Below are 20,882 nucleotides of genomic sequence, written 5' to 3'. Positions count from 1 at the left end.
AACTATTTATTTGATTTAGGGTGCGTTATGTCATCTCTGTAAACATTTTACATTGATTCCATAACCCTTAATCCTGTTTAGAAAAGACAACTTTTGGAACATTTCCAATTCATAACTCATATGACGTCTTCTCAATTGCTTTGGTTGAGTTTATGTTTAGTATATTCGCAATTGTTATTTTAATATATACCCTCAAAACGATATTTGTAAATCATTAAAGTTAATCTAGTATTGAACCATGGCAAGCAAAGTTTGATTCTTGCTTTAAACACACATTTTAATTGTAGTGTTTCTTGATTGTGAATTATTTCAACAATTCCCTTTAGATGATCATTAACTTTGAGTCAAATATTTATCACAACAATCATATTGTGGTGTTAATTTTTTTTTTATCTCAAACTGATTTTACATTTCATTTTGGAATTTTTAAACATTTCAATGATTCCAAGCTTTAATTGATTCAGTAATTATCGATATATTTAGTTAAATCGTTAGTAAAAGCAATGAAATAGTTAAATCTCTAGCTAATTCTTGAACTTATTGGTCCACATGCATCATATGTATGAGTGCCAAAAAGATCATTAGCTCCTTCACCCTTTCAACTAAAAGGCAACTTGGTCACCTTATCAAGCATGACTTCTAATTCTCAAGTGATTCATAATCAAATAAGAGTAAGAGTCCATCCAATTGTAATCTTTGGATGCCGCAAATGGTTTATGTGACCTAATATTACTTTGTTGTAAGTAAGTTTATTTTAATTCATCTAATTTTGCTTTTGTGGTCTACTTATTTCAATGTTATAAAACAAAAATAACTCATATCTAGAAAAAATGAAAACAATTTATTACCTTGGCTATGGATCCCTCTTTGCAGCTTCTGCACAACATTAATAATGTTAAGCACTGCAACTTGGTATCACATACCTAAGTGAAAGTTAAAATGTTTATAACATAATACCTGAGGTGGATGCTCCATTTTTCTTGAGGAACTCAAGATATTTGTGGCAATTGCGCTTCCAATGCCCCTTCTTCTTGCAGTAAAAGCAATCACTTTCATCTGCAGCCTTGGCTTTTTGAGTCGCCTTAGGCTTTTCAGGAGCCTTGGAAACTTTCTTTCCCTTGCCCTTAGCCTTTTTCCCCTTCTTCTTGAACCCATTTCCCTTCTGAACCATAAGAACCTCTTTCTTAGGTTCCTTAGGGATTTCCTTCTCAGTACAAACTAACATAGCATGCAACTCATTCATAGACTTTGTAGCATCAGACACGTTAAAGTTCATGATAAATTGGGTGAAAGTTTCTGGAAGTAAGTGGAGAATGATGTCTGTTGCCATCTCATCACTATATGGGTGACCCAGTTTTTCCATATTTTGAATAAGGCCGATCATTTTGAAAACATGATCATGAACTGTAGTACCCTTCTCCATCTTACAGTCCAGAATCTCTCGATGGAGCTCGTACCTCTCAACTCTAGCTTGTTTCTTAAACAAAGCTTTGAGTTCTTGCATGATAGTATATGCATCCTGGTCCTCAAAACACTTTTGAAGACTAGGCTCCATAGTAGCAATCATCAAGCAAGTGATAGGCACAACCTATCTAGTGCTTCCTTGCACTTACGGACCTCTGCTGCAGTAGCATCCTCACCCAAAGGTCTTGGAAATAGGGTGTCAATGACATCCTCTCTACCTTCAGATTTCAAAACAAGACTTAGCATCCTTTCCCAAGTGGAAAAGTTTTCTCCTGTCAACCTATCCTTCTCAAGGAATGGTCGTAGATTTTAAATGTTGTTGTCATTGTTACGGCTACCCATCTAAGTCAAAATAAGGCAAAGTTTAATAATTATGTTTAATTTAATAATTAAAGTACCATAAACGAATTAAATTGGCAACTTTAACAACACTTTTTTCAATATTAAATGATCCCAATTGAATTTTAAGTAATTCAAAGACCAATTATTTGTGTAATAGTTGACCGGATGAGGCCCTACCATCAAGCATTACAATTTCAAGGTGAGTAAACTCTTTACTGATTACAACTCTTGTAACTCTTGGTTGAATAATTAACCATCGCATGTTTAATTATTACCCTTTGCTTCAAGGTTCTAAACGCTTTAGGTAACCTTGTTGAGCATAACCAATTAAATATGTAGAACGTGATCTAACCCAAATTACCCAAGATAACAAGTGACACTCTGCTGAGGCCGACCCATCACTCACGATCGAAGGATTGTTGGGTATCTAATTGGAAAAACAATCTCAATATATTGGGACCTCGATTTATTATGTTGTGATTATTTAGTAAACTCTAGCGCATCATCAATCAACATAAATAAAATCTACCATGCATAATTTACTAATGCAATAAAACATGACATAGTATGGCCCCTTAGTCCTAAGAAAACTAGAAATGAAAATGCTCCCACTTGAATCATCGTGGATCTCCATCCACCTTGCTCCTTTTGGGCCTTCACTTCATGGGCTTCTTTGGACTAAACTATTTATATAACTAATCTATTTACTTTAAATAAAAGTTACAAAAATACTTAACGGTTCGCAGACCGCATTTAGATTACAAAAATACATCACAATGCGCAGATCATATTTAGAATATATGGGCCATACTAGTATATATATAGCAATATAATATCATATATTATATAATATGCCATATAATAAATCACTCAACATGCTTGTCTAATCTACAACATCCAATGTTCATAATTAAGTCAACGCATTTTCTAAAATATCTCATATTTTAAATCATAATTGGATAATATCATATAATATTCATGACTGTTTATAAAATATCATATATTTTAATTTAGGCATGAGATAGAATCAAATCATATTTTAATCTAGAAAGATAAATCACATTTAATCTTCCATGATTATCCTAACAACTTTAGGAGATTCTATCCTAATTACTAGCCAATCAAATAATTTTAGAATCAATTATATCCTAATCTAATTAAGGGATAATCATATTATTTAAATTAATTATTATCCTTTTGGAATATGCTCATAATATCCTCACAAATCTTATCCAATATTAACCACTTTAATTATAAATAATCACCAAAATTAACAAACTAAATATGGATAATATCAAACTTAACAACTTTTGAAAGATTTGATTTTATCCTAAATAAAAGATTTTATTTCAAAACAATTAAATTTTATCCCAAAATAAATCATATTTCTCTTGAAATATTTTAAAACAAAAATAATTTAATTTTTTTTTGGAAAACGTGAACTACACGGCTGCTGGCCACCGTGGTTGGCTAGCCGAAGCTAGCCATGGTGGCTGGCTGCTTTGCAGCAGCCACTGCGCAAGGCAACAACAAGCAGTAGTAGTGGCAGCCACGGCAGCAGTGTGCAACGCTTGCACAGGTGCTGCCCAGCCACCCTAGACCGCTGCCCTCCCCTTCCCCCCTCCCCTCTTGGACTGCCACCTGGTCGGCAGCCGCCGTGGCTGTGCCACCCAGCCGCGGCTGCCGGCCTTAATTAAATTTATTTTTTGGTTTTAATTTAATCAAAATAACACTTATTAAAATTAAATTAATTTAAATCAGTCCAAAATTTAAAATTAAATCCCATTTAACTTTAAAATTAGGGTTTATCATAAAATTAATCCCAATTTAATTCTAACTCTTAAAATTAAACCGATGATCATACACAAAACATTTTTATGCATAAATCAATCCGATTAAAATTATGAAACATAAAACAAATCAAATTAAATCAAAATCAAGCACAAAAATCATATTTTAGGGCTATTAATTTCGAAAAAAATCGAAAATCATTAGGGTTAGGGTTCGAAAATTTCGAACATTATAGGGCTTAATTTGGTCCTCTTCATGGCTATTTTGAGCATAATTAAATCATATTCAATCTGAAGGAATTGTGTCTTCGATAAGTGCAATTACTAGATATATCAAGGATCACTATTATGGAGATAATAAGTTCATTCTATTGGGGCGTCATCCTCTGTTGCTAGACTATGAGAGATGATCTTTGGGCTAGTCAAATAGCCCAAAGCCCTTTAGAATGGATCCTATATTGGTCACACACAAGGGTATTGGGTTAAGCAAGTTAGAGGCCCATTAATGGGCCTCATGAGCAATCAATTAGTCATAAGCATGAGTGGGCTAAGTATAGTTTGAGTGGGATTAGGAAGTGGGCTTGGATTTGGACTTGGACTATTATTTAGAGATACGATCTATAAATAATAGCCTTGCCTAGGGTTGGAGTAAAGTCACAATTGACAATACAGTGAATTGTGAATCAAGCAACCACCATCCAAAGGCCCTCATCCTCCCTCTCTCACACGCACGCCTCTCTCCTCCCCTCTCACCCACGGCCGGCCACCCCTAGTGGCCACGTGGTGTTGCGCGGTGGTTCTTGCCTGGTTGATCGTTCGTCCATCTCCGTAGAAGGTCGATAGAAGTGTTCTTTCGCGACTAACTAGCATTAGTGGAGGTCTTAATCTGTGCCCGTGGACCAAGTAGAGGAATCGCATTTGAGGTTCTTTATCTCCCCATTGTTCTTGCTCGATCATCGTGGAATCACGCTCCAAAGGTATAATTCTTACTTCTTTATGTGTTATGCATGAGATCCTTGGTTTGGTGCTATATGAATATGATTCATGTTAATTCCGCATTTAGTACCTATAATCTCCTACAGTGGTATCAGTTAGCCTCTTGCATTTACATATATTGAGTAATAATTCTTTGATAATCCACAATTTTAATTCAATTAGGAGGGAGAATAATTTAATTATGAGTCAATTGTTATTTTAAATATGATTTAACAATATAGAATCATTAAAGGTGTTTAATTTGCTCCATATATATTTTTTTTTAAGAACCCTAAAGCCCCAAAATTTCGAATTTGATGGTTATGAACCCTAATTTTCGATTTTAAATGTTAAATTTATATAATATAATCTATTTTTCATATTAAAAATTGTTTTGATATGATTAATTAATTCATGAAAAATTGGTTTTATATGAATTGGGGATTATTTTATATGAAAAGCCCTAAATTAATTAAAATGGAGATTTTGATTAATTTTTTCTGAAATTATGCATAAAGGAGTTTGTGTTTAATTATAATTAGATCACCAAAATTAATTTTGCAAAAGTTGTGAAATTAATTTAACTCAAAATAAAAAAAAAAAGGGATTAAAGCTTGAAGGAGCAGCCACGGCTGGGTGGCAGAACAGCCACGGTGGCTGCTCCGGTGGTCGGAAAGGGCGTAGGGGCAGCGCAGGTGGTCGGTGAGGGCAGGAGCAGAGCTGAACCTGCAACTGTTGCACGTTTTCAGCTCTGCTCGAGCTGATAGGGGAGCTGGGCAGCAGCCTGGTGCGCCGCTGTGGCTGGGCGGTAGCCTGGCTGCGGCGGGCAGCTGCTGCGGTGGCTGGGCTTCGGCCTGGCTGCTGCAGTGGCTGTGACGTGGCTGGGCAGCAGCTCAGTCACGCAGCTCTGTTTTTCAAAAAAAAAAAAATTTAATTTTATTTTATTTTAAAAATAAAATCAGATTTCAAAAAAAAAAAAAAAAAAAAATATTAAAGATAAGTTTAAATTTTGAAAAGATAATTAACAAATTTAAAGTTGTTATTTTTGTTAAATTTGGATAATTATGGTGCAAAAGATTCTATAAGGATAATAATTGATTAAATAATGTGATTATCTCATAATTATTTATGGATAATAATTGATTTAAAAATATGTGATTGGCAAGTAATTAGGATAGAATTCCGAAATTATTTAGGATAATCATGGAAAATAAATATGATTTATATTCCATAATTTCAAATAAGATTTGATTCTATCTCATACCTAAACTAAAATATATGATATTTTATAATTGGTTATGATTAATATATGATATTATCTAATTACAGTAATTAATTAAAATATGAGATATTTATAGCCATGTTTCCTTCATTATGATCATCAGATGTTATAGTTTAGGAAAGCATGATGAGTGATTTATTATATGGCACTTTATAATATATGATATTGTTTATTGCTATATATAGACTAGTATGACCCATAGATTATAAAATACGATCTGCGCATCGTGATGTATTTTTGTAATCTAAATACGGTCTGCGTACCGTTGAGTATTTTGTAATTTATTTTATTTTATTTAAGTTGTAGATAGAATAGAATAAAATTACAGGTTGCAGTTGATCCAAAAACCAATGAAGTGAAGGCCCAATGGAGCAAGATGGATGAAATCCATGAAGGTCTAAGTGGGAGCTTTCTACTTTATTAGTTTTCTTAGGATTAAGGGGCCATACTATGTCATGTTTTATTGCATTAGTAGATTATGCATGTTTAGGTTTATTTATGTTGTTTGATGATGCGCTAGAGTTCACTATACAATCACAACATAATAAATCTAGATCCCAGAAATATTGATGCAGCTTTTCCAATTAAAAACCCGATGAAAACCTTGATCATTTGTGGTGGGTCAGCTCTCAGCAGAGCATCATAATATATCTTGGGGAAGTGGGGGTAGAACTGCATAACTACACTTTTAATTGGTTATATTCAACAAGGTTACCTAAATCGTTTAGAACCTTGAAGCTAAGAGTAATAATTAAACATGCGATGGTTAATTATTCAACCAAGAATTACAAGAGTTGTAATCAGTAAAGAGTTTACTCACCTTGAAAATGTAATGGTTGATGCGGAGCTTCACTCTGGTTAATTATTGCACAAATAAAGGATCTTGGAATCATTTTATTCAATAGGGGTCAATTTAAAATTGAATAAAATGCTTTAAAGTTACCAATAAATTCAAAAATTACTTATGGTACTTTAAATTTATTAAACATAATTATTGAATTTTGCCTCGTTTTGTTTTTGTTTGTAGATGAATAACTTATATGACAACACAGATTTACCAATGAAACTCAATTTAAGGCTTAATCTCAGAAACTACAGGCAATGGGAGGGCGAATTGAGAAATGTTCTCACAAGCTTCAAGCTTGATGCTCGCTTATATGTACCTGTTGAGAACAAGTGTGCTCCTGGTCAGGACCCTGAAATGCATGCAAAATTAGTTTTGGATGCAATAAAGGTCAAGAACCTAATACTGGAATCTATTCCAAACTGTTGGTACAATAGGTTCAGACGGTATGAGGTGACCAACTTATATCAATGTCTTCGTGCTATCTGTAGGGGTGGCATGGGGGCATTGGGTAGCGGAGGTGTCAACGATCCAAACGTAAGAGAGATCGTTAACTCGATCCCTCAGATTTACTATTCCTGGGCTGACAGTTTAAGGTATGAGACTTACCGGATTCATGGTAAGATAATGGCAAAGAAACTCTTACCTGGTCAGTCAGTGAGGAACCATGTCAATGAATTGGTTGATATGATCAACCAAATGGATGTCCTCGGGAAACCGATCGATGATGATTCTGCGCGTGACATTATCTTGTTCTCGCTCCATGCTGGTTTTGACATTGTGAGACTTTCTCATAATGATGAGGGATCATCAGCGAATTTGATCAATATCTTACTTAACCATGCCGAGGAGTACCTGATTAGGAGAGATTGCCAGTGCTTCTATTGTGGTGGATGGCAAGTCCATACACCAGGGTGTCCCCATTATACACCAGTGAAAACAGAAGGTAAGGTGTTACTTGATGTTTTTGTTGTAGAAATTAATCTTACTTCATCTTCCACTTGGGTATTTGATACCGGTTGTGGTGCTCACATCGTCAATGACGTGCAGGGCTTGAAAGGAAGTAGGAAGCTAGATCCAGGAGAAGTAACACTTCGAGTAGGAAATGGAGCAAAAGTTGCTGCACTTGCTATTGGGAGTTATCATTTGAGACTTCCTTCTGGATTAATTTTAGTACTTAATAATTGTTATTTCGTTCCCAACATTACTAAAAACATTATTTCAGTTCCAGTTTTAGATACTGAAGGTTTTTCATTTGAAATAAGAGACAAACGTTGTTTTATTTCGAAAGAAAACATGTTATATGCTAATGCTAAGTTAATTAATGGTTTGTATGTTTTGGAATATACAACTCATGTCTACAACATAGATCATAAAAAGCAGAAAACAGATGGTTCAAACCCAACTTACCTATGGCATTGTAGGCTTGGACATATTAACCAAAAGCGCATCCAGAAATTACATAAGGATGGACTCCTTTCTTATTTTGATTATGAATCATTTGAAAACTGTGAGTCATGCTTGCTTGGGAAAATGACTAAGTCACCCTTTACGGGTGTAGGTGAAAGAGCTAGTGACCTTTTGGGACTCATACATACAGATGTGTATGGACCAATGAGTTCAAAAGCCAGGGGTGGATATAATTACTTCATTACTTTCACTGATGATTTAAGTAGATATGGTTACATTTACTTAATGAAGCTCAAGTCGGAAGCCTTTGAAAAGTTCAAAGAATTCCAGAATGAAGTACAAAACCAGCTTGGGAAGACAATTAAGGCACTACGATCTGATCGTGGTGGCGAATATTTAACCCAAGAATTTGATGAACATCTGATTAATTGTGGAATACTTTCACAATTAAGCCCTCTAGGGACACCTCAATTAAATGGAGTGTCAGAAAGGAGAAATAGGACTCTACTAGATATGGTTCGGTCCATGATGAGCTTTACTGATCTTCCCATATCCTTTTGGGGATATGCATTAGGAGCAGCTTCCCGAGTACTAAACAGAAGCCCATCCAAAGCAGTTGAGAAGACACCATATGAATTATGGAAAGGAAAAGTTCCAAATTTGTCTTATCTCAAGATTTGGGGTTGTGAAGCCTATGTAAAACGTTTACAAAGCGATAAACTACACCCTAAATCAGACAAGTGTTTCTTTGTGGGCTATCCTAAAGAAACACAAGGGTATTACTTCTACAATCGCGAAGATAACAAAGTGTTTGTTGCTCGCAATGGTGTCTTTCTAGAAAAGGAATTTCTATCTAGAAAGCCAAGTGGGAGTAAAGTGGTTCTCGAAGAAATTCGAGACGAGCAACAAATGGATGTGGATAACACCACATCAGAGGCGAGGGCGCATGAAACGATTAATCATGCGTCGGAGCAAGCTAATTCCACCAGCGAGACTCCTATCGTCCCACTTGAATCTAATTCATGCGAAAATCTTCAAGGAGTTGGAGAGAAAATTTCTACTGTTGCTCCTACCCCACGTAGGTCTACCAGAATCAGAAACAAACAGTTTGTCGAGGTTCTGTTAACTGAGGATTCTGAAATCTTCTTATTGGAGAATGAGGAACCCACAACCTACAAGCAAGCTTTGGTGAGCCCCAACTCAGATAAATGTCTTGAGGCCATGAAATCCGAAATGGAGTCAATGTCTGAAAATAAAGTGTGGACCCTAGTTGACTTGCCTAATGGGGTAAAACCCATTGGTTGCAAATGGGTCTACAAGATTAAAACAGACAAGGATGGAAATGCCTACATCCATAAAGCAAGACTAGTTGCAAAAGGGTTCAGACAGATTCATGGTATTGACTATGATGAAACTTTTTCCCCAGTAGCAATGCTTAAGTCCATTCGGATTCTTCTAGCGATCGCCGCATTTTTCGATTACGAAATATGGCAGATGGATGTCAAAACCGCATTCTTGAATGGGTTCTTGAAGGAGGAAGTGTATATGACACAACCTGAGGGTTTTGAAGATCCAGAAAATCCTAGAAAGGTATGCAAGCTTGAGAAATCCATTTATGGATTAAAGCAGGCATCCAGGAGTTGGAATCTTCGTTTTGATGAAGCAATCAAAAGGTTTGATTTTGTCAAAAGTGAAGAGGAACCTTGTGTATACAAGAAGTTTAGTGGGAGCAGCATAGTCTTCTTAGTCTTGTATGTGGATGACATACTTCTCATGGGAAATGACATACCAATGCTTGAGTCAGTCAAGGAATGGTTGAAAAGTTGTTTTTCCATGAAAGACTTAGGAGAGGCCGAATACATATTTGGGATCAAAATCCATCGAGATAGGTCTCGAAGGATGATTGGACTAAGTCAAGAGACTTATATTGATAAGGTTCTTGACAGGTTCGAGATGACAAACTCCAAGAGAGGTTTTCTCCCCATGTCCCATGGCATTACGCTCAGTAAATCTCAATCCCCGGTTATGCCAGATGAGATGAGACGTATGGCTATCATTCCTTATGCCTCTGCAATAGGATCGATAATGTATGCCATGATTTGTACAAGGCCGGATGTTGCATATGCTCTAAGCATGTGCAGCAGGTTTCAGGAAAATCCAGGTGAAGCACACTGGACAGCTGCCAAGAACATCCTTAAATACTTGAGAAGGACGAAAGGAATGTTTCTAGTGTATGGTGGCGAAGATGAATTGGTTGTCAAAGGTTATACGGATGCGAGTTTCCAAACAGACACGGATGACTTCAGATCTCAATCTGGATACATTTTCTGTCTGAATGGAGGAGCAGTGAGCTGGAAGAGTTCGAAGCAAAGCAATGTCGCAGACTCTACGACAAAATCAGAGTATTTGGCTGCTGTTGAAGCAGCTAAGGAAGCTGTTTGGATAAAGAAGTTCCTGACTGAGCTGGATATTGTACCAAGTTCTCAAAAGGGTATCGAGATATATTGTGACAATAATGGAGCTATTGCTCAATCCAAGGAAGCTAGGTCACACTTCAAATCCAAACATGTAGAGAGGAAGTTTCACCTCATTCGAGAGATCGTTGACAGAGGAGATGTCAAGATGAGCAAAATTCACACGGATGAGAACATCGCTGATCCGCTTACTAAACCCCTTCCAATGCCTAAGCATGAGAAGCATACTAGTGCAACTGGATTGAAGCGAATGGTGTAATTAGAAGTTGTTATTTGTTTTGAGAAAATAAATTACATATGTAATACATTCATTTGCAGAATTATGTTTAATCAGAAATTATCTTTTCTCTTATTTAATTGTGGTTTCAATATTAAATAAAATGTCCAAAAATAATTATGGATTGATGGGCTCATCAGGTTATCTATTAGATAGAGACCTGGTGTATGAAACCCCACAGGTGAACAAAATCCACATATTATTTAAGTTCCTAGTTCGAAATCATTAAAGTGGACATAAATGATTTCAATGAATGGACTAGCATGTAAGATTGATTGGATAGCTCGGTTTCATGGGCTATAGGAGCATAGTGATAAGGCTCGGTCAATCACATGGATATGCATGAATGATGCAGGATCGAACTATAGACCTACTTTGAAGTTCAAGTATAGAACTTCCGGATATATTAGTGGATTCCTTTGACATGAGTGGAACATTGGTTTCATTCAATGGATGATATAACTGTGGTACATTCAAACGTCTTCCCGTAACTGGAGATTATAAAGGGTGTTTCCTGGTTATTTCAGAAGTTGAGTGGGAGCTTTGGTTGCCACAAGATTAGATAGAGTCTTCCTATTTATTTAGGAATGTGTCATGTTTTGGCCTCTTGAAGAGGGAGAATTCAGAAAATGCATGGCCGTGCTCAAATGTGTTATATAGTAACCATTTGTTTTGTAATTCTAACTCGGATTTCAAGAAACGATTTGTAGATTAATATAGATCGCATAAGATGCAATCATATTATCAAATCGACACAAAATGACTTAAGGAATTTGAATATTGCGTACTTGTCTCAGACAAGTGGGAGATTGAAGGAATTGTGTCTTCGATAAGTGCAATTACTAGATATATCAAGGATCACTATTATGGAGATAATAAGTTCATTCTATTGGGGCGTCATCCTCTGTTGCTAGACTATGAGAGATGATCTTTGGGCTAGTCAAATAGCCCAAAGCCTTTTAGAATGGATCCTATATTGGTCACACACAAGGGTATTGGGTTAAGCAAGTTAGAGGCCCATTAATGGGCCTCATGAGCAATCAATTAGTCATAAGCATGAGTGGGCTAAGTATAGTTTGAGTGGGATTAGGAAGTGGGCTTGGATTTGGACTTGGACTATTATTTAGAGATACGATCTATAAATAATAGCCTTGCCTAGGGTTGGAGTAAAGTCACAATTGACAATACAGTGAATTGTGAATCAAGCAACCACCATCCAAAGGCCCTCATCCTCCCTCTCTCACACGCACGCCTCTCTCCTCCCCTCTCACCCACGGCCGGCCACCCCTAGTGGCCACGTGGTGTTGCGCGGTGGTTCTTGCCTGGTTGATCGTTCGTCCATCTCCGTAGAAGGTCGATAGAAGTGTTCTTTCGCGACTAACTAGCATTAGTGGAGGTCTTAATCTGTGCCCGTGGACCAAGTAGAGGAATCGCATTTAAGGTTCTTTATCTCCCCATTGTTCTTGCTCGATCATCGTGGAATCACGCTCCAAAGGTATAATTCTTACTTCTTTATGTGTAATGCATGAGATCCTTGGTTTGGTGCTATATGAATATGATTCATGTTAATTCCGCATTTAGTACCTATAATCTCCTACACAATCAATTCCAAAAGTTTAATCACATTAAAAATAATAATTGAACCATAATTAAATTAATTTCTCCCTCTTAATTGATTATAAAATTAAGAACATGGACTTCAAATAATCGTATTATTATCATCAAGCGTGTTCATGCAAGAGGCTAACTGATACCACTGTAGGTGTTTATATGTACTATAAAGCGGAAAAACATGAATCATATTCATAGAGCACCTAATCCCAAGATCGCAAGCATAACACACAAGACACATAATCATACCTTTGAAGCGTGAATTCCACGTAGTAATTCGAAAGTCTAGGGTGGATTGGCTTCAGTTAGGGGGGATTCTAACACCCATTTCTTTTTTGCTGCTTTAAATCTTTTTTATTTTCTTCTCTTTACGACTAAAGAAGAAAACGAGGCAAAATGACAGGCAAATCAGGGAGAGAATAGAGCCCCAAGCGTTGCTCCTCTACTTAGTCCACGGGATTCGAACGAGCCGTCCACCAATACTAGCTAGATTAGTCGAGTGAAATAGGAAAACCGTGATCACCACCTTTAATGGACTAACCGACCACCACGAACCACCACCACCATGAACCACCACAACCGGCGCCGAGGTGGAGAGAGAGCCATGAGAGAGAGGGAGTTTTAGAGGGGTTGGTCTCGTGTTTGCTAATTAGGGTTTGATCAAACTGATCACTGAAATTGCAATACTAAATACCCTAGGCACTTAGTCTATTTATAATCCCATTATAATTAGACTAAGTCACGAAGCCCAAAACCCTCCATATCACTCCATATGGCCGACCATACTAGGGGATGAGGCCCATCATGGGCCTCGTCCTCTCGTGCTCGATCTAGGCTCTTTGTGTGACCTTATTGGATCCGTCTAATTAGGCTTTGGCCTATTTTACTAGCCCAAAGATTGTTAATACCTCTAGCTATGATATAACGACGACCCAAATGTAAGAACTTAATTATCTCCATAATTTGATCCATTTGTATATCTAGTAATTGCACATGACGAAGACATAAATCCTTCACGAAAGGTGCACCAACTGCTCTCCTATTTTCCAAGAAGAGATAAACGTGGGAGACTAAGTCCTTGCCCAGCTGGACATTGCCATTAGTGGACTAAACTGAAATAAAGATATTGAGGAGCTAACTCCGAGAATCAAGGAAGAAAAGCTTATCACCTTGCAACGACTAGGGATTAACCCTAAGCACCATTTATATAGAGGGAAGGCATCATCAAACGAAATATACACTGCAACTTAGCTACTGAAATACTCTAAGCATACATTGTAATCCGATTCCTTAAATATTTTCATAGTGAAAGTTTGGTAGATCCTTATTCTACTCGCGGTTTTTACCTATATTGGGTTTTTCGCGTCACCAATTCCTTGTGTCATCTCTTTATTTTCGCATTACTTTATCCTTGGTTTTATTTAGTTGATCCGTAGCCTAGATTTTGTTATTCAATCCCACTTGACGAAAATTAGCATAAACATTAGAAGCATAAAATTATGAAACTAACACAATTGAACATAAAAATTGAAACTTTAATAATATGAAATTTTATAAATAATCAAAATAATCATGCTTTTACATAATTTAGTCATAACATAATTAGATAGCTTAGTTAACACGTTTAAAACCCTAAAACCATGAAAAATCAAGTTTTAAACCCTTAATTTTATACATACATAAATCTGAAATTTTGTATTATAAATAAAACATATCAAAATTCGTAAATTCATAATCTTTTGCAAATTATATGCATAATCAAATCATAGTAATAACAATTTAAGAACAAAATTTAAATAAAGATTAAAACTTGAATTAAATTAACCAAAGAAGGAGAAAAACAAGAAGGAGAAAGAAGAGAGGAGGGGCGAATTGTTCTGTACGGTGGTGCAGGGTGGCGTGGCGACAACAGGTGGCTCTGGTGGTGGTGCGGTGGTGGTTGAGCAGCAGCGGCAGCAAGTAGTTTCGTGTTTTTTTTTCTTGTGGAACCGTGAAGGAGGAGGAAGAGAAGTGAGGGGGAAGGGTTTTACGTGAGAAGAGGGGAGTGTAAGGGTTTGTGGGGTTTTTTTTTTATTTGACCTTAGTTTCCTAATTATATTAGAAATAAGAATTGTGTGGTTTGGGCTTGAGTAAAATTTAAGTATTGGGCTACTAAACTTAAAAGAGGATTTTGATTTTAACCAAAAACTTGATTAATAGTTTTAGTTTAATAATAATGAAAATCTTATTACTTTTACATCAAAATAATTCATACTATAAAATCGAAATAAAAATATTTGTATAAATAATAAATAAATATATTATAAAGAAGTTAAAAATATGGGGGATTACATAATACTTGTATTAATCATGTACAATTATCCTTCCAAAAATTAATTTTTTATAATTATATACTTATTTTTATAATCAGACTAGGCTTAAAAAATTCGCAACGTATTCTAATTCGGATTTTCGGATCAGATCCAAATAACCGAATTTTAATTCGGATTGGATTTGGTAAGGGATTCGGATCGGATTGGATTGGATTTGAAAATTAAAAACCGAATTTTATTTCGAATCGAATTGGATTTGGCCTAAATCCAAACCGAAAACCAAATGGACATCCCTAATGTTAGCTTCATAAGGTAAGTACCCAATGTATACATGAGTCGTATATGTGTAGGAGTATTTAATTTACAGGTTTTAAGTTTAATTAGTTCTCTCACTTGAAGTTTGCTTATGACAAACAATTAAACTTCAATCTAATGTTCTCTTAAGTGTTTATGTGAAGACATGAACTGACTTAGGTGAAGTCAATGGGTTGGAACATAGAAGACTTCAAGAGGAACAAGAGATGTGTTTTGATATGTGTGTGTAAACTCAACTCGATGTGATGTGACATGACATGACTTAGCGTACATGACTCGTGTGTGCATTGTAATGTGATTCTGTGCAAAAAAATTTCGTTATTTTTGTGGAGGGTACCAACTTTCTCCCGAAAAAGAAAGACGCGAAAAAGAATCAAAGTAAGTGTTTGAGAGTGCATATTGAATGAGTTTAGTCAAATGTATGCGTTGATCGTTATATCTCATAGTGTATGGATTAATTCATCCTAGGCTATCTCAATTGTTGACTCGATGATGAAAGTATTTGGGTAACTTAGGCGCGGAGGCTAAGTACTTCATACTTTGTGATGCAATGATGTTTATGAGTGATTTTGATATGACAAGGCATGTTTCAACGTTGTGTTAAGATTTCATGAAAAAGGGTTCCTAAGGGAAGGATTATTTGACCATGTATCTGTGCAGTGTGTGAAAGTGACACTAAGGTTAGGCCGCAAAGGCTAACGATGTGGAAATATATTGAAAAGAGTCAAATAATGGTGACTCTTAGGCTGGGTAGGCTAATGATGTAAGGATCAAGCCCCCAAGTCTAGCTAGGGATGAACATTGGAGATCCCTTGATATGATCATGTATGAATGTAAATGTGAATGCACTTTTATTACGGTCGCACCCCAATGTGAGGTTGCCTACGTATCCGTTAGGAATCAGGCCGAACGTAGCTCTAGCCGAACCTCGCACAAGTGTGTGTATACCTCAAAGAGGTCTTTGAAGGGTTGTAACGTGGTTAGGCTAAGGTGAAGAAGAAGGGGATAAAGGCTCAAGACCCTAGATAAGCCCCCAAGGTGTGCAACCTTGCTTTTGAAATCTTTATATTTTTATGTTTGAGGTTTCCTCACTTTTTAACTCTCTTTCTTTTGTTTATTTTTTGCTCTCTCTTTTTTGCTTTATCATTTTTTATTTATTTTGATAAGTGTGGGCAATCCCGATCATGCGGTCTATCACTCACTTGGCATTCATGTTTCTCAGGCACGGTACCGAACACTCGATAAGAGACGTAATCTAAGACGTGTTCATATCAAAGTCATGTTCATATCAATGACATTGGAACACTTGCCCTTTAACACACTTTTATGCTATTTTACTATTTTAATCTTTTGAAATCACTCAAATTTTTGTATTAGAATTTGCATAAGTTGCACACCATCCCTTCCCAAGGTTAGGTAGATGTGGGTTGAGAAAATAAAGCCAATCGTTAGACGAAGCTCAAAGTGGTTTATTAAGAAAGGATGTATATTTGAAGGGTGAAAGTGATATGATACGGCTACAAAGGGTGCCTTAAATCATTAGTATACCTTGTGATTAGTCCAGCGTTTTTTTTCTTTTATTACACAATGCAATGCAATGATCATATTCAAAGAAAGAAATGCTCATTTTATTGAAAGGAAAAAAGTAAAATCCTACAAAATAAATCAAAGGAAAATATAAAGGTGCCTATGCTAGACTTATTGGGGAAAGGAGGAATCAAAGAAATAGAAAAAATGATCACGAAATCTTGTCGTTGTAGCCCGCCTTGTGTCTTGTGCTTTATCATCACTCGGTCTTCTTACCAGCTGGAGATATGGGAAGCTTGTTATTATCAATCAAATAAGGATGGCCTCTTTTAGCTTCAAACAGCTCTCAGTAGTATGACCCTTACCTTGATGGTACTTGCAATGTTCATTTGGGTTCCAACTAGGCAACCTCTTTTCAGGTGCGGGATCTTGAATAGGTCCAATGGGAGTAATGAGTCCCTTGACATGGAGTCGATCGAAAGCAGTATCATAGCTCATCTCGATAGGGGTGAACTCTTTCTTTAGTTGCTTTTTAGGTCTTTGATTATCCATGCAACTTCCATTTTGATAGGAAGAAACGAAAGAAGGATTGTTGTTCTTCCTACTCTTGCCACCATTATTATTGATTTTGACCTTCTTGTCGCTTGGAGAAATACGAAGGCAATTCGAATCAAGAAGGTCTTGAATTCGGTCTTTAAGGGTGAAGCACTCTTCAGTGGCGTGACCATGGCCTCTATGGTATTTGCAATAAGAGTTTAGATCCAAGTTGGGAAGCCGTTTCTCAGGTGGTGGGTCTTGGCTTGGACCAATGGGATGAATGAGATCTTGACCGTGAAAACATTCGAAGGCTTCACTATAAGTTATTCCTATTGGTGTGTATTCTTCAATGGTCCGTTTTACCCGTGGTTTAGGAGCATTGATTTTTCCTTTAAGTTCTTTATGGGAAGAAGAAGAAGGAAGATACCTGTCCTTTTCATTCTTATGGTCTTGGTGATGGTAGCGTTGTTCGATGACTGATATCCGATTTGCTAGGCCTTCCACCATATTCAAGAGCATGGCAATGATATCTTGTAGTTTTCGAACGTCTTCTTTCAGACTTGTCGAGTTTTCCTTGGTATCATCTAAGAAATTTCCTTCATCCTCAATCATGGTCACTTCATCGATAGGAGTTATATAGACTGCCTCGATCAAGGGCTCACCTACAGGTGTGATAAGGAGCGAAGGATCAAAGGATGCTTGATCTTCTACGATGGCTAGAATCTCGAAAGTTTTATTGTTATTGATCAGGTCTTGAATAGCTTCTTTGAGTTTCCAACACTCCTTAGTGTCGTGACCCTTTCCTTGATGATATTTGTAGTGTTTATTAGGATCCCACTTAGGTGGCCTGGCTTCTGGAACTGGGTCTTTGATGGGTCTTATGGGCATGACCAGTCCTTTGTGGTGTAGCTTTTCGAAAGCTGTCACATAATTCATACCAAGTGGAGTGAACATTCTTTTCGACCTTTGGATTCGTTGTTTAGAGGTGTTTGTAGCGTGTACTTCATTAATGGGAGAGGAAGAAAAAGGATGGTCGTTCTTCTTTCCTTTCGCATTATCAACTTTCAAAAGGTCGTCTTCGATATCAATGCCTATGTCATAGACAGCCTTGAAAGTATCCAAGTTTTGTTGGTATTTTAAGTGCTTTGAATATTTTTCTTGGAGGTTCTTGATGAACATCCTTACAGACTCCTTTTCAGTAGGAACCTCAACCATATTAGCGGAAGTTTCCCTCCACTTGTGGAAGAAAGAGGTGAACCCTTCGTTTTCTTTATGCTTTAGCATCTCAAGTTGTCTATGGCCTGTTTCAACTTAAATATTGCACTTATATCTATCTATGAAAGCGTTTATTATGGAATCCCAAGAAGAGGTCTTCTCTTTTTCAAGGGAAAAGAACCATTATTGACAAACGGTTTCTAAAGATAGCGAGAACAAAGAATGAAAAACCTTCCTATCAATCCCCTTAATGTTCATTATTGTTTTAAAAGCTCTCAAATGGAAGTAAGGGTTATCTATTGGCTTGAACTTAGGAATGTCTGATGAGTGTCATTTATGGCACTCTTAGGCTAGGTTTTCTTTGTATTTTTATACTCGTTTTTAGTCTTTTATGTCGCGGTTTTGCATAATAATGCTTATTTTGCGTGTTTGTGTGTAAGTTTAGAGAAATGTGTGCTTTTGATGGTTTTCTTTCTATTTTATTCATTTCTCGGTTATCTTTTCTCGCTTCTCTGTTTCTTTGACTTGTTTTGTAGGTGTGTTGAGTTTCCTGAGGTTTAATTTCCAAGGAGGAAGCTCGAGCGCATTCAAGGAGGTTGATGGAGCTAAGTTTCAGGAATCCAAACATGCAATTCAAGCTAGCTCCGCAAGCACAAGGACCTTGGAAGCAATGCTTTGGCTCGAGTGCTCAAATGCTTGGAAGATAAAGGAGATGCCCTTCTCACGAGCATCCCTCGAGTGCACCAATGATAGGGATGCTCGGGAGCGCGGAGATCGATCGAGCAAGCGAACGAGGCAAGGCCACGAGCACCAAGCAGGGGTGCGCGCGTGCAGCATAGGTGGTGTGTGCGTGTAGACCCAGCTGTGCGCGCGCGGGGCCTGGGTGGTGTGCACGCACCAGGAGCCTCATTCCCCTTCGCTCGATTTTCTATTTATACCCTTAGACTTTTTCATTTTTTGGGGGGGACGACTTATTTTGTACTTGATGCTTATTTTCCAGAAATAATAGAGAGATAAAGTAGAGAGAGAAGCTTAATATTACTTGATTGTACTTGAATTTGATCTTTGATTTCAACTTTATCTTGGATTTCTTCTTCTAATCAATGAAAGTTTGTGAGATTTCTTCCCTTTGAATTTACTTTCATTGCAATTTCCTTCAATTCTTGAATGTTTGATTTGAATTCCATTCTTTGCTTTAGAATTTGTTGAGTGATTGAATTTCTTCTTGATTAAACTTGAAATGAATATGATTGTGATTGAATTTGTTTTGTTTCTCAATTTCACCATGATTAGTGAGTAGATTAGTTGCTAGGGAGAAGGGGAAGCATGCTTGATTCATGATTTTTGCTAGTTGATGATCCTTGTTTGACTGAATTGTTGCAATTAAATTGGTTGACATAGTTGTGCATGTGATTAATTAGACTAGGAATGATCAACCTATAAGATTAATCTAGATTTCATTACAAATTTCAATGACATGAACCCTTGATTTGAGAATTGCTTTAATTGATTGAATTTGATTGTGATTTTCCTAGTTAGCCATTCATAGTGAACCCTAGCTTGGCTTATAGGAGATAGGTTTTGGATTCCTTTGGTTGCAACTATTGTTTGTCCTTTGTAATGTTTGAATTGATTGAGTGATCCATCAATTAGCATAATCATTGAGCTTGCATGTGGAACCTATATCCCTAGTGTGTAGCATATTGAATTTCTCGATTTATCTAGCTTTCCCGATACCTTAGTTACCAACCATATCTCTCTACAATCTTCGAAGTAGCTTGACCTAGGCTATTGTTTGGCTCTAGGAAAGGGTAGAAAACGACCTACTTTTCCCTACGTCAATGTCATTGGCATTGAACTTCTATGGAAGAAGTTCCTTGTCTAGTGAGACCCCTTGTGATCTACCCTTGATACTTATAATTGTTGGAAATGTTGATAAGGCTTTCTTCCATACGCTCAAGCTGTCACTATTTGCTAGGATCGTTAACTTGAAGAACGAGAGTCTTCACCATCTCAGTCAGATTGTTCATGTTTTTCCTTAACTCATCAACTTCTTATTGGGAAGCCATTAGTACGAACTTTTTCCTGTGTCTGATGGGCTTATCGAAGAGTAGAACTTGAACAAAGGTGTTGTCCTTAATTAAGCGCCCTTCTCTTCTTGACCAAGTACTGCGGAAAATAAAGTTATGGATACTTTTTGTTAATTGTTTGACTCAAACTCTATTCAACATGCATGGATGGGAAAAGAGTGTAGTGAGGTGAATGATGTATGAAGGAAGAATGTAAGATGAAGGAATGTGAATGTAGAAAGTGTTTAAGAAAGAAAGTGTGAGATATGTATGGAAAGGTGATGTAGATGGAGAGATATGGAAAAATTAGGAATAGAGTGGACCCCCAACTCAAATGACGGCAAAAGCGACTCATGCATGAACCTAAGACAGGGTCATGGTGTTAATAGAGTATGTACAAAGTGTGTGAATACTTGTGAGTGTAAGTGACATGTTAAG

At 36.8% G+C, this 20,882-nt stretch overlaps 1 protein-coding gene across 1 annotated transcript; it reads right to left on the bottom strand.

Moving 5' to 3' along the window:
* Positions 1-853: 853 nt before the first annotated feature.
* Positions 854-1,330, bottom strand: LOC145577894 (uncharacterized). Its single transcript, XM_081635315.1, has 2 exons — positions 958-1,330; positions 854-876 (listed from the first exon to the last, which is right to left on the bottom strand). The coding sequence occupies exons 1-2, from the start codon at positions 1,328-1,330 to the stop codon at positions 854-856; spliced, it is 396 nt and encodes a 131-aa protein (XP_081491441.1).
* Between the last annotated feature and the right edge of the window lie 19,552 nt (positions 1,331-20,882).

Source organism: Chenopodium album, chromosome 14 (genome assembly GCF_948465745.1).
Source record: "Chenopodium album chromosome 14, dcCheAlbu1.1, whole genome shotgun sequence".
Classification (NCBI taxonomy): domain Eukaryota; kingdom Viridiplantae; phylum Streptophyta; class Magnoliopsida; order Caryophyllales; family Amaranthaceae; genus Chenopodium; species Chenopodium album.
This window is presented reverse-complemented; position numbering and strand designations above follow the sequence as displayed.